Genomic DNA, 13,361 nt, shown 5'->3' with positions numbered 1-13,361 from the left:
GCGGGGGGGGGGGGGGGGAGTCTGCCATGTTAACAGGTGTCATCATTTGCATTTGCAACATGGAAACCACACCATTTATGAATAATGAATTCATAATATTTGTAAGAAATACTATGTAAAATATATATTTTCAAAAATATTTAAAAAACGTTAGTTACATCCAGTGCAACTTTTGTTTTATTAAATCACTATAAATGTTAACAGTTAAAATAAATGTAAAACTTTTATTGAAATTCCTGCATATAAAACAACATATAAATACAAAATATTCAATTCAAAGAACTTGGCACATGTGCTTTAAACTAGATTTTAAAAGGATTTTTCATTTTCTTTAAACGTCATTAACCCATTAAACATTGTCACAACACTTTTCTTTCAAATGACATTAGAGATACATAATGACAAGGCAATTCAAGGAATCAGGTGTGGGTTGGCGTGAAAATGTTCAACAGATGCCATCCGCCCCCATGTTTCGTCACAATTCTCCTGTTGTTATGTTCTGATCAACAGCTTTGCATTTCTTGCAAACTCCAAGCATACGAAAGTACAAGAAAAGGGCACAGGAGCAGAATTGAATGAGAAACTATTAAAGGCAATACAACTTGAGTGATTTACAGTGTCTGCTGTGGCATGTGCTAGGCAAACCTCCCCTGCAGGGTTGAAAGTGAAGAAATGGAGTAAGCAAGTCGAACCAGGACTTCCAGTAGGCCTTCAGCTCCGCTTCAACCAGCCTCGCTTCTCGTGAGAACTGTGAGCTTTTCTCTGGTAGGGGTGTGAGGAAATAATTGTCCTCAGAATAAACATTTGAACAGTGCCGTTGGGCATGCAGTCACATTTAAAGTAACCTGGAAATTCAGATGAGCTGAATGCATTTGACGCATTTCTCTCTATAAAGAGAGGATACATTCTTTAAAATAAACATTCTTGGCATTGATGGTTCCATGAAGAACCCTTAACATTCTTTCCAATACACAAAAGTGTTTTTATAATGGAAAAAGGTTCTTCGGATTATTAAAATGTTCTTCAATCTGAGAATAAATGTTTATTTTAAGAACTGTGCATGACAGCATGAGACTTATTGACGCACTTCACTTAATAAAGAGAGAATACATTTTTAAAAAAGAACAATTCTTAGAATCTATGGCTCTACAAAAACATCTACGGAAACTTTCCACAATCCACAAAAGGTTCTTTATAGTGGAAAATGTTCCTCAGATTATTCAAATGTTCATCAAACTAAAAAAAATAAAAAGGTTATTTTAACAATTGCTCATGACAACATGAGTCTTACAGATGCATTTGATTCTAAAAGCAAAGATGCTTTCTTAAAAATGAATGTTCTTGGTATATATGGTTCCATGGAAAACCTTTAACATCCACAGAAACTTTCCACAGCACAAAAGTTTCTTTATAGTGGAAAAAAGGTTCTTAAGATTATTCAAATGATTTTCACACTTAGAGAAAATGTTATTTTAAGAACTGTTAACTGAAAGGTCCTTTGAGGAACCCGAAATGGTTCTTTTAGGCCAGTGGTCGCCAACCCGTCGATCGCGATCGACTGGTAGATCTTTATCACTGTCCCAGTAGATCCCGAAAACAACAGTAAAATAAGTACAAACATGCATTACATTTCTGGGGTAACATTAATGTATCACTGAAGGGAACTGTCTTGAGAAAAGTTTCGATGGCAATGGCATTTTCTTCTCCTCCATATAAAGCGCAGCTCTGCTTTGTTCTTCTGCTTTAACACGTGTATTTTACCCCCGGGTTGTTGTTCATGTCCGCGGGTTGAAGCGACTCCAATAAGGTGATATTTAGCCCCTGGAATGTGAATTTTACTGGAAGATCCCCGCCGAAAAACTTGTATTTTACCCCCGGAACGCGATTTTTATAATGGAAGCCCCCTCGAAACACGACTGAACTAGTTTTATTGCGAAGACCTGGCAACCCTGTGTCATTAGTGCTACCTGCTGTCAGAGAGTTCGTCTCATTCAGACCTGCTGTTTTTTCGTGCAGATGTTTTATGTAGCAAATAAATAAATAACACCTAAAGTCAGACCACTCTGTTTTTGTTTTAAATCCTGAAATGAATCTAAATCAAATCAAAAACAACTGCCCGTGCAGATCATGATTAAAATGCAGTGGTTGCCTCTAATTTCAAATGGCTAGATATTTTTTTGTTTAAAGCCAGTTTGTTTGTTATAAAGCAAATAGCCAATCAATCAATAGCCGACCGGCGCATCACTAATTAAAATACTAAGTAAAAGGCCTCAAATTTGAAGTACAATCTGGGATTTCTTTTTCTATCAATTCTTCAATAGGTAGATCTTGTCTTTCATAAAGGCCGAGGTCAGGGATATTGGGCCTAAAAAGGTTGGTGACCACTGTTCTAGGCATTTGCTATGAAACCCCCTTTTTGGAACCTTTACTTTTAAGAATGAAGAACTCTAGGTTTTTAAAATGGAAAAGTTTTTCCATTTTAAATGTCATGTCCTTTCAAGCTTATCTACACCTTCAGGATTCTTCTTTTGAGCCCTGGCATAAAATATAACATCTAAGTGGCTTATGCAACTTCCAATTGAATAAAACAATCGGCCACCGCTCTGAAAGATCTCCATCTTTATTGCCCATGACAATGTAATGCAGTCTAATCATTCGAGGTCCACCCATTTTCATACTTGGTTATGATTCTTATCCCATAGCAGCCTACCTCACTGACCTTTCACATAGCGGTTACAGGCACAATGTTGCTCATACGCACATATAGACTCATAGCTGCAGGGGTTAAGTGCTTGAAATGAAAATGGCAAACTGCAAATCCATCTAGCTTTGCTTTAGATGATCCTCCCATGGGTTTTTTAGGAGGTCTGGTCACAAGAGAGTTCAGGGAGATGACTGACAACAAAGAAGAGCTAACTATTCTCATTGCAACTGTCGTCTAAGGTTTCACCCAGCATTTGAAGGACGGAGGGGTGCAGGTGTTTTTGACCTGCCTGGTTTAAACTTCTTACATAGCACAACAGAGAGCTTATAGACCCTTAGAACTGTAGTGGCTATTATAATTGATGACAGACATTTCAGTGCCTCTCTTTGGAAAATGGAGATGAAATAGTGGCCGCCCCCAAGCGCATATTCATCTTATTAAACGTGATACCATATGCCATGTAGTCCTTCATCACAATAATGGGATTGGGAATGCTACATTCCAAACTGCTAGATTGTTCTAACCCAGGTGCGAATGGCCTTAAATTTTGTTGAATGATCTTGTAATCGAAGCGGACAGCCAGTGGAGTGAAAGAAGTTGACGTTAGACATCTCAGATTAATTCTTACCGGTTAATGGTTATCGTAGCCATGATGATTTAGGGTTAACGCTGGCCATTTTTAAATTGTGATTATGTTCTGGAGCTTTGTGACTAGTTAAGTGCCAGTCATTGTAGGCAATGAAGTCTTTGTCCACTGTCCACTGTGTTAAGCTTCCAGGCATTCCATCCTCAGGCATTGTTCAGGTGTTAAGTGCCTTGACATTGAAGTGAATGAACTACTGAGGAGAGAGCTTCTTTATTGTTCAAAGAGAAGAGACCATTCCTCACTGATATCAGCCGAGGGAATCATTGGTAATAAATAATAAAACAAAGCATGGCGCGGGCTGAAAGCAAACCTGGTGAAAAAGAGTGAAGCCATTAAAAGCTGTGGGGCGTGAAGAAAGACTAATTGCCGCCTGCGAGCGTGTGCTTGGCAGAAGCCTGCAAAGAAACGGCCTGTCACACACCGGGCTGCGATGCTGACCGCGCATTTCCTGGAAGGAACCCAGTTTTGAACAATTTTTATGATTTTAGAACATTTCAATGAGGATTTTGTTTCGTGTGGATGGATGGATGGATGGATGGATAGATAGATAGATGGATGGATGGATGGATGGATGGATGGATGGATGGATGGATGGATGGATGGATAGATAGATAGATAGATAGATAGATAGATAGATAGATAGATAGACAGACAGACAGACAGACAGACAGACAGACAGACAGAGAGAGAGAGAGAGAGAGAGAGAGAGATAGATAGATAGATAGATAGATAGATAGATAGATAGATAGATAGATAGATAGATAGATAGATAGATAGATAGATAGATAGATAGATGATGGACGGACAGACGGACGGACGGACGGACGGACGGACAGACAGATAGATAGATAGATAGATAGATAGAGATAGATAGATAGATAGATAGATAGATAGATAGATAGATAGATAGATAGATAGATAGATAGATAGATAGATAGATAGATAGATAGATAGATGATGGACGGACAGACGGACGGACGGACGGACGGACGGACAGACAGATAGATAGATAGATAGATAGATAGAGATAGATAGATAGATAGATAGATAGATAGATAGATAGATAGATAGATAGATAGATAGATAGATAGATAGATAGATAGATAGATAGATAGATGATGGACGGACGGACGGACGGACAGACAGACGGACGGACGGACGGACGGACGGACGGACGGACGGACGGACGGACGGACAGACAGACAGACAGACAGACAGACAGACAGACAGACAGACAGACAGACAGACAGATAGATAGATGAAAAAAGTCTGGCTCTGCAAGCCTGCTTGGATGTTGCCACTGAACTGTTCAATTGCAAAAAAAAAAAAACATTTCGACAATTACACAAAAATAATTGACTAAAAGGCCAGTGCTCCTTGCCAACACAAGCTGGCCGAGGATAAATGAGCTCTAGTATGAACCAGTGAAGTGCAGCTGGGTCATTAGGGCAGCCTGATATCTGAAACGTATTGAGTGCTGCGGTTCCCAGACTTTACCAGCAAACTGAGAGGAATTTTCATAATGAACATGTGAGTGGGAAGCAGGTGTGAATCACATTTGAAAATCAAGAATAATGAAAATTCAACCAATTTAAAACTACAGGCCACCCACACTTTGGTAGAAGCCGATAAACAGTAACCCTCTGTAGCTTCTCATCTAGAACCATATCGCTTGAGTCTCTAAGTTCAGGTCAGGTATCCACCACACATCTCCAGCTGGACAAAGCATCCTTTCTTTTCCCAACTGCAGGGAAAGTAGGACTCCCATGGCCAATGCTTCCAGAGTCTCATTAAGCCATCAGCAGTGGGGCCGATAGAGACGTAACCTCTCCGGCTTGACCCCATGGCTTTATCCCCCACACCTGGAGCGGACCACACAGGGCAAACTGCCAGAGAGTGAAACGGGGCAGCCAAACTTGTGATGATTTCAGATAACCACTGCTGATGAGAACGAGTGAGTATATTAGCAAGCTCTGGAAGCACTAACCAAATAACACATCATGGGGTGGGACGAGGTCATACGCATCCTGCAACATTGATGCACACCCACACAAAAAACCTCTCTTTATTCCCTGAGGTAACATGGAGAGAAGAGAACTTGAGGGGGGGTTCAAAGCAAACCGGAGGGCTTGTAATCCTACCTAAGCATGAGATCTCTTTTGAAACACAACCACAAAAGAAAGCAAAGGGAGGGGGAAAACCTGAGGCTAACCCAAGCAGCAAGTCAGACAACAATAAAAAGTCGACAGCCTATATTTAACTGTGGTGGGAATTTGATGAGGAGTATACAGGAACACTTTGAATGCATGATGAAGGTCAACTGGGTCTGCACTTCCTCCACAGACTGTGCAGCGAGTCCGCTCGACTGTTTTCTCCCCCCAATGTCGACGGACAAGGGGGGAGATAAGCATTGTTTCCCAAAACAATGGGCCACTTCCAATAGCCCCCTCCCCTGTCCACAGACTCTCAGAGACTGGCACTCGCGCATACTGTGTGAATACAATGTGTGAAAGTAAGAAAAGCTGTTGAAAACTCTAGAAACGGAAGGTTGTAAGGAAAAACAGACATTTCTTGGCTTTAGGAATGAGCAGATAGACTGTGAACACTCCAAACAAACAATGACGAGTGGTTGTGTAGCTTCAGTTTACCAGCATTCAACAAAACAAAATGCAAGGTTGGTGATCTGGACGGTTTCAATTTTTTGTGAGCTTTTTTGTGAGATTCAAGTAGAAAAGCCAGACTTTTGAATACTGGTATCTATCTGTCTGTCTATCTATCTATCTAAAAATGGCTTTTTAGTGTCATTGAATCATTCACTCAATTAATTCGAAATTAACTAAGTGACTCTATTTATGAGTGAGATCAACATCAACCCTTGCTCATGTGATATTGCTTAAACAGCATTAACTACAATAGAAATGTAACCTCAAGTTAATAAGAATTCCATATGAATTTCCATTTCTGATAAGACTTTGTTTCAGTTAATTTAGTGGTACTTTAATAGTTAATTTTTCATCCAGATTGCTCTCTGTACATCATGCCCATCCACTTTCTGCATTGGCAAGCATGGGGACACTTTGTGCCACACAGCTGAGCTTCTCATATCTCACTCCAACCATCCCACTCAAGGCTTGATGAGGTTTCATCACAGTTTTGACTATAAACCAAACATCCAGCAATGAGCATTTCAAACAGCATTTTGTGTTGATCTCAATTTTATCCAAGCCTATATGTATTTCAGACGGAATATCATTTCAATGCATTACTGATTGTTCTAAAGTGCAACAAAGCCTATAGTTTGCAAAAGAGGTCATTGAAATATTTGCTCTCTGTGCTGGTATAGTAAAAAGATTAACCTTTTGAAGACTTGGTGAACTTTGTGAATAGGAGCCTGAATAGGATATCATTTTTCTGATAAGGGAGTCATAAAACTACAAAGACAGGGCTTATTTGTGTCAACTTTTCATCAGATCGTGAGATTTTACACAAAATGGCCTTTAAGAGGCATTCAATGCATCTGATTTATGTGAGGCTTTCACAATGCTTTGAAAAGAGCCGAGTGACAGAATTAAACAAGGCGGACTTCCAGAGCTCTGAGGCTCAAGTGAAAGTCAAGTGCTGCTTCAAACTAACAAAAGATTCTTAGTCATGCAATGTTGCATGAATCAAAACAGTTCCTTGAAAGATAACATTATTAGTGCTAAAAATGCTATAAATAGCAAAGCAACTGAACTCCCCTGTCTTGGATGTGTTTGTTTGCTTTGCAAAGGCACTGAAATAATGTTTCTCACTCACTGACCTTAAAGGAAGCAGGGTCGGACAGAGCGAGAGCTTGTCTCCTCAGTTCAGCTATAGTCATCTGACATTGCTTGCACAGATCTGGCTTAGTCTCTTCCCTGTCGGATTCAGAGAGGCTCACGGCTCCTGCGCCTTCAGGTGGGGGTCTGCTGGCACACCTTTCCTCCTCTAATGACAGTCTCTTCCTCGGGCTCAGCTCAAGTGAGAGAGAAGACTCTCCGCTCGAACAGCCTTCCACCTTTATGAAAGACAACAACGTCAAGATACAGAAAGACTCCATATATTTAACATCTGTCAAAAATAGCTCATTATAAATGTAGAACATCCAGATTACAGTTAATTGCATATTACTAACTGTTTATTATATTATAATAACAAATTATGTAGCTTTACTATTTTTTTAACATAAAACATAAAAGTGTGATTAAACTTTCTAAACGTGTTGCAAATTACTCAACAACAATGCACAAACAGCAAGCTTTGGAATTCAAATAGAATACTGTAACTTCTCAGCATCAGCTGTTTATTAGAGGACTTACAGTTGACCGGCTGATCTGGAACTCTCCTTGCGCATTCCCCTGTGTTAAATCCATCATTTCGGTATAACTGATCAAAACGCGGACATCTAGTGCACTTTATCGCGTCTCTGTTTGTCTACACTCATTGATTAGGAACACAGTTCATGGATAGTCAGTGGGAGCGCAAAGGAAAAAGCACAACTCAATTCCCGTGAAGTTTTGCTTTGCTTTAGTTCCATGACGACGCGCGTACGCGGGAGTGAAGTTTGACTGCTGTCAGTGTGCGCGGCTCGGTCACTTGGTTGGAGGGGTGGAGCTGAGCGCTCAGTGGCTATTCTGACACTGTTTCATAGAGTTTAGACTGCGTTTGCACAAACAAAAAGTGAAAATAACATTGATTTCAATTCAGAGTTTAATTAATTCTGTGTTTGTAATAAGAGGTGTGCGTTAAAGAACTGAGTAACTCGTGTGAATTAATCAAAATTGCTTAAAATCACGACTGCATGTCTGGTTCATACATTAAATTGCCACCCAAATACTGTCAATCTCCCGCCTCAAAAAAAAAAAACTCAATCAGTCCTTTGTCTGTGACAGCGCAAGTGGTCCAATAAACCATCAATACCGGACCGTTGGACGTGGGCGAAGAAAACCACAATATTTGCTGGCAGAAATTTAGCTTTTGTGACCATCTATAATATTTGTAGCCTGTAGACTTATAACTTAATCTCTAATAAACCTCTATTTGAACATTATTGTCTGTTGTTGTGGACCTTATTAGTGGTTTATTAACACATCAGACTGATGTTGTTTTTTGGCTTTAAGTGTTTCTTATTTTCATGATTTAAACGGAAAACTTCAACCTAGCTGTAGTGCATGTTTATTACTGGGTTAAATTATTAAAAGCATAAGATCGCTGAGAAACTTTTAATCAAGCACTAAGTTCACTATCGGATGAAAAAAAAATTTTGTTCAAAATGAAGGGCTTTATCTGATATACTTACTGCATTGTAATGAAATGTATTTTGTATGTTTTTAGGGAAGTTGCCAAAAGCGCAACTGATGGATGAGAGCTGTTCGTGGTGCTGAAATGAACAACCCGCTGCACATCATAACCAACGAAAACTTAGGATTCATATTTGCGAACCCCAAAATAGCATAGCCTTTAAATAGCACAATATTTTTAAGCGAAACAACCCGCGTGGAGTCCGCTGAGCTCTAAATGTGTCAACTTGCTCTTGCGCCACTCTCTGGTATTTAACTCAACTGCATCTTACAAACCTCTCGGTTTGCAATAAATTGTGAGAATGTTTGAATATTTAATTACTGATCTCTAAATATTTTATGTTGATTATGTATATGCTGGGATCACGTGACATTAAATTGCCACCCAAATACTGTCAATCTCCCGCCTCAAAAAAAAAAAACTCAATCAGTCCTTTGTCTGTGACAGCGCAAGTGGTCCAATAAACCATCAATACCGGACCGTTGGACGTGGGCGAAGAAAACCACAATATTTGCTGGCAGAAATTTAGCTTTTGTGACCATCTATAATATTTGTAGCCTGTAGACTTATAACTTAATCTCTAATAAACCTCTATTTGAACATTATTGTCTGTTGTTGTGGACCTTATTAGTGGTTTATTAACACATCAGACTGATGTTGTTTTTTGGCTTTAAGTGTTTCTTATTTTCATGATTTAAACGAAAAACTTCAACCTAGCTGTAGTGCATGTTTATTACTGGGTTAAATTATTAAAAGCATAAGATCGCTGAGAAACTTTTAATCAAGCACTAAGTTCACTATCGGATGAAAAAAAAATGCTGTTCAAAATGAAGGGCTTTATCTGATATACTTACTGCATTGTAATGAAATGTATTTTGTATGTTTTTAGGGAAGTTGCCAAAAGCGCAATTGATGGATGAGAGCTGTTCGTGGTGCTGAAATGAACAAACCGCTGCACATCATAACCAACGAAAACTTAGGATTCATATTTGCGAACCCCAAAATAGCATAGCCTTTAAATAGCACAATATTTTTAAGCGAAACAACCCGCGTGGAGTCTGCTGAGCTCTAAATGTGTCAACTTGTGGAGTCTTTTGTCCCTTCTCAAAGGCTTACCTTGGCTTTTCGCTTTAACAGATGACTAGTAAATCCAAAAATGATGTCAGCGTCCACGAAAAACGTCCCCAAGTCTATCAGACTGGGCTTCTGCTTGTCCGACCCAGATGACCCGTTAGAGTTTTGTAAATCCATTGTGCAGCTGTGGATATATTTCCTCGCCCAGCTTACAGAAAACGTGGAGAAGTCATCGCAGCGCTCTGGAGTTCCGAGTTATTTTACAGATGGTTCTCTCTGATTCCAAAGCAGCGTCATGGTCTTATCCAGAGGTTCCCTCTCAGGTACATCCAACTGTTGACTCATTTAGATCGTCCGGTTTCTGTTCCAAATTACTTGCCGCGTATTAAATCATGCATCCAAATGTTGACACTCGTTAAAGCACGCAAGAACCCCATACAATCCATAATTGATCCATGCGCTCCTGGCATACATCCTTGTGGGATAGTCTGTCCATGCCTTGTCTTGTCTACACTGCAGGTCTAGGAGTGAACTCGCGCGAGCCTGTTGATGAGACTACCTTGAACAACTCCACCTCTCTCTCTCTCTCTCCGCTCTGACATCCTCGTGGCTAGTGTGGTCCCTCTTGCGCTTGATGCTCATCCAGTGCGCGCCGCTCGCTGCAGCGCGCACCATTCAGTGCAGACAATGGTGCTTACATAATGATTGCTTATTCTTTATTTTATTTTTTTTTATAAGCCATAGTTACTTTTCAGAGCTGTAGTTCAATGGCAGTGCTTACTGCTTACAGGAATGGCTCATCTAAAAATGTAAATTTGCTGACTAAAAATGTACTCACCTTCAGGTCATCTTCATTTGAACAGATTAGGAGACATTTCAAGAAACACTTGCTTATCAATGGATCCTCTGCAGTGAATGGGTGCCGTCAGAATGAGAGTGTGAAAAGCTAATAATCAGCACAACTCCAGTCCATCAAGTGAAAAGCTGGGTGCTTGTAAGAAACAATTCCATCATTAAGACGTTTTTAACATAAACCCGTTGTTTCCGCTAAATGTGACTCCTCTATCCATAATATTGTCGTCTCGTCTGAATCAGGGGAGAAATATGCAGAGATCAAGCACAATATACAAGAGAAAAGTTTCCAAAACATTTTTAATCAAATATGTTGGTGTATTTTGATGTGATGTGATTTTGAACAGATGATGCACTTTTCCACTGAAGGAAGTGTTATTATGGATTATGGACTGGTATTTAGGCCAGAAGCAACTTGAAAGGTAAAACGTCCTTGTTTTTTTTTTTTTTTTTGTCTAGCACGCAGTTTTTTGCTTCACAAGGTATTATTTGATGGATTGAAGTGGTGTGGTTTATTGTGATGTTTTTATCTGTTTGGACTCCCATTTTGACGGCACCCATTCACAGCCAAGGAGCCAGTGAGTAAGTGATGTAATGCTAAATTTATGATGGCCTGAGGGTGAGTTATCTTCAGCAAATTTTCATTTTTTTATGTGATCTGTTCCTTTAAACCTGATGCTTTATTTGAGAACCCACATGTGATCTCTAGACTCTAAAAAATGCTGGATTAAATACAACCCAGCACTGGGTAAAATATGGACAAACCAAGCGATTGGGTTGTTTTAACCTAGCAGTTGGGTTACTTACCCAGAAGGTTAAACATTTAACCCAACTGTTGGTTGAAAACAACCCAATCGCTGGGTTTGTCCATATTTAACCCAGCATTTTTTTAGAGTGTAAGAGTGTTTTTAATGGAACACAAGGTGTGTGCATTAGACAATATTATCTTCTCATATTTTAAAAGATAAACATATATAAATAAAGATATTTCATATAATTAACTACAAACCCAATTCCAAAAAAGTTGGGACACTGTACAATTTGTGAGTAAAAAAGGAATGGAATAATTTACAAATCTCATAAACTTATATTTTATTCACAATAACAATTTGTACAGTGTCCCAACTTTTTTGGAATCGGGTTTGTATTTTATTAATTGTTTTAAACCATTTGTTTACTGGAAAGACACGATCTGGCTTTCAAAATGATAAGTAGAATGCTTGCCCTTATTTGTTTTTCGTTTCAAGAAACTTTTGAAACAGTAACATTTATTTATTATTTATTTCCGACATAAAATGTCTTTTATAGCTTTGTTGAGTGGCGATGAAAGGCTGGTCTGCCATTATTTTTGAACGCCAGATCCTCTAACACCAAAGCGGATCCACCGAAAGGGCTCCCTGGTGCGTGCTTTCTGAGCAGCCGGATGCAAAACCGGCCTGTTATTGAGCAGCTTAAATACGAAGCTTTATACGCAAGATAAAGTCGGTTATTTGCTGGGCTTTGAAAGCCGAACACAGGACATTACTGCTGCCCTCTTAATAAAAACTCTTATCTCGAGCATACAGAGGAGCATGCTGTAGATAAACAGGCAGGCATTATTGCAATAATATACTCGTTCCTGTGGACTGTCTTTTGAAGGATCTGGGTTTTGTCGGTCCGATTAAAGGGAATTAGGCAGTTGAATGTTGACCAGTCTGATTGTGAATTGGAAGTGATATTGGCTCATCAGCTTGGCCCAATATACAAAGTCGTAAGTTGCATTGATAGCCAGCAGTGTTTCAGATTAGTTTGGATGGGGAAGGGGGTCGCTCATGCATTAGTCCTTTAGGGCCTCATGATTACAATCCATTGTAAAGGTGATTTACCACGTACACAAGCCTTTCTCTCGCTCTCCTCTCCGGGATAGCGCAGGGTCATCCCGACACGATGATGAAATTCCGCAGATCGGGTCTCACGGGAGCGCTGCTCGACATCTGCTGCCCTTGCGCATCGCTCCGGGCTCCTCGTTAAGAATGCTGAAATATTTTCCACCCTGACTCAAAATACTGAGCTCCGCCAGTGGGCTGCGAATATTGAGCGTTTAGCGAATTGCGTCTATTTAGGACGCTCCTTTGACATCAAGAAGAAAGAAAGCGACTAGCGCCTGAGAGGAGTCGGATAAACAGAATAACTGATTGGATTGAGCGCTCATGAATTATTTATCAATAACAAGGGACAGCAAAATATATGGTTGCATTGAAGCTTTTGACTGGAGCGAGTTTTTGGAGTGAATTATGGGGGGAGCCGTTAAGGCACAAACAAAACGGTTGGGGGATCTAGAAAATTGCACGTGCATATTGAAAATTGCCAGTTTTAGTCAAAGTGCGTATTTTCATCTGGCATTAAAATGATACACAAATGTGCGACAAAAGTACAAACCTTTCTTTTAGAACATAATGAATAGTCTATGTCCTGTAAGCCTACTGTATGCTGAAAAAAAATAGGTGTAGAAACAATTTTCACTCATAAATGGCTAGTAAATAAAGTACAACAGTTACAACGAAATGGCACATCAATTAAATATGAAGTGTTGAAGTAAAAACGTATTAAAGATCGTTTTTATAGTGTAGCATTTTGTTGAAAATTAATTTGATGTTTAGCTGGACGCTAGGGGCACCAGAGGACGACAAAACAAAGATTACAGAAACCCTGCTGGGGGGAAAAAATATTTATTTTAAATCAAATTTTAAAAAAAAGCTAAAACCAGCCTATGCTGGTTGGCTGGTC

At 39.6% G+C, this 13,361-nt stretch overlaps 1 protein-coding gene across 1 annotated transcript in view; it reads right to left on the bottom strand.

The window, feature by feature from the left end:
* Positions 1-9,920, bottom strand: part of LOC107586892 (kinesin-like protein KIF26A) — a 115,806-nt gene extending 105,886 nt beyond the window's left edge. The window contains exons 1-2 of the mRNA XM_016274439.1: positions 9,786-9,920; positions 7,150-7,386 (exon numbers count right to left, since the gene is read on the bottom strand). Coding sequence (XP_016129925.1) covers positions 7,150-7,386; positions 9,786-9,920 — 372 coding nt within the window. The remainder of the gene's footprint in view (positions 1-7,149; positions 7,387-9,785) is intronic.
* Between the last annotated feature and the right edge of the window lie 3,441 nt (positions 9,921-13,361).

Source organism: Sinocyclocheilus grahami, unplaced genomic scaffold, assembly GCF_001515645.1.
Source record: "Sinocyclocheilus grahami isolate Dianchi unplaced genomic scaffold, SAMN03320097.WGS_v1.1 scaffold86.1, whole genome shotgun sequence".
NCBI lineage: Eukaryota > Metazoa > Chordata > Actinopteri > Cypriniformes > Cyprinidae > Sinocyclocheilus > Sinocyclocheilus grahami.
Note: the sequence above shows the minus strand (reverse complement) of the source record. Positions and strands in the feature narration are given on the sequence as shown.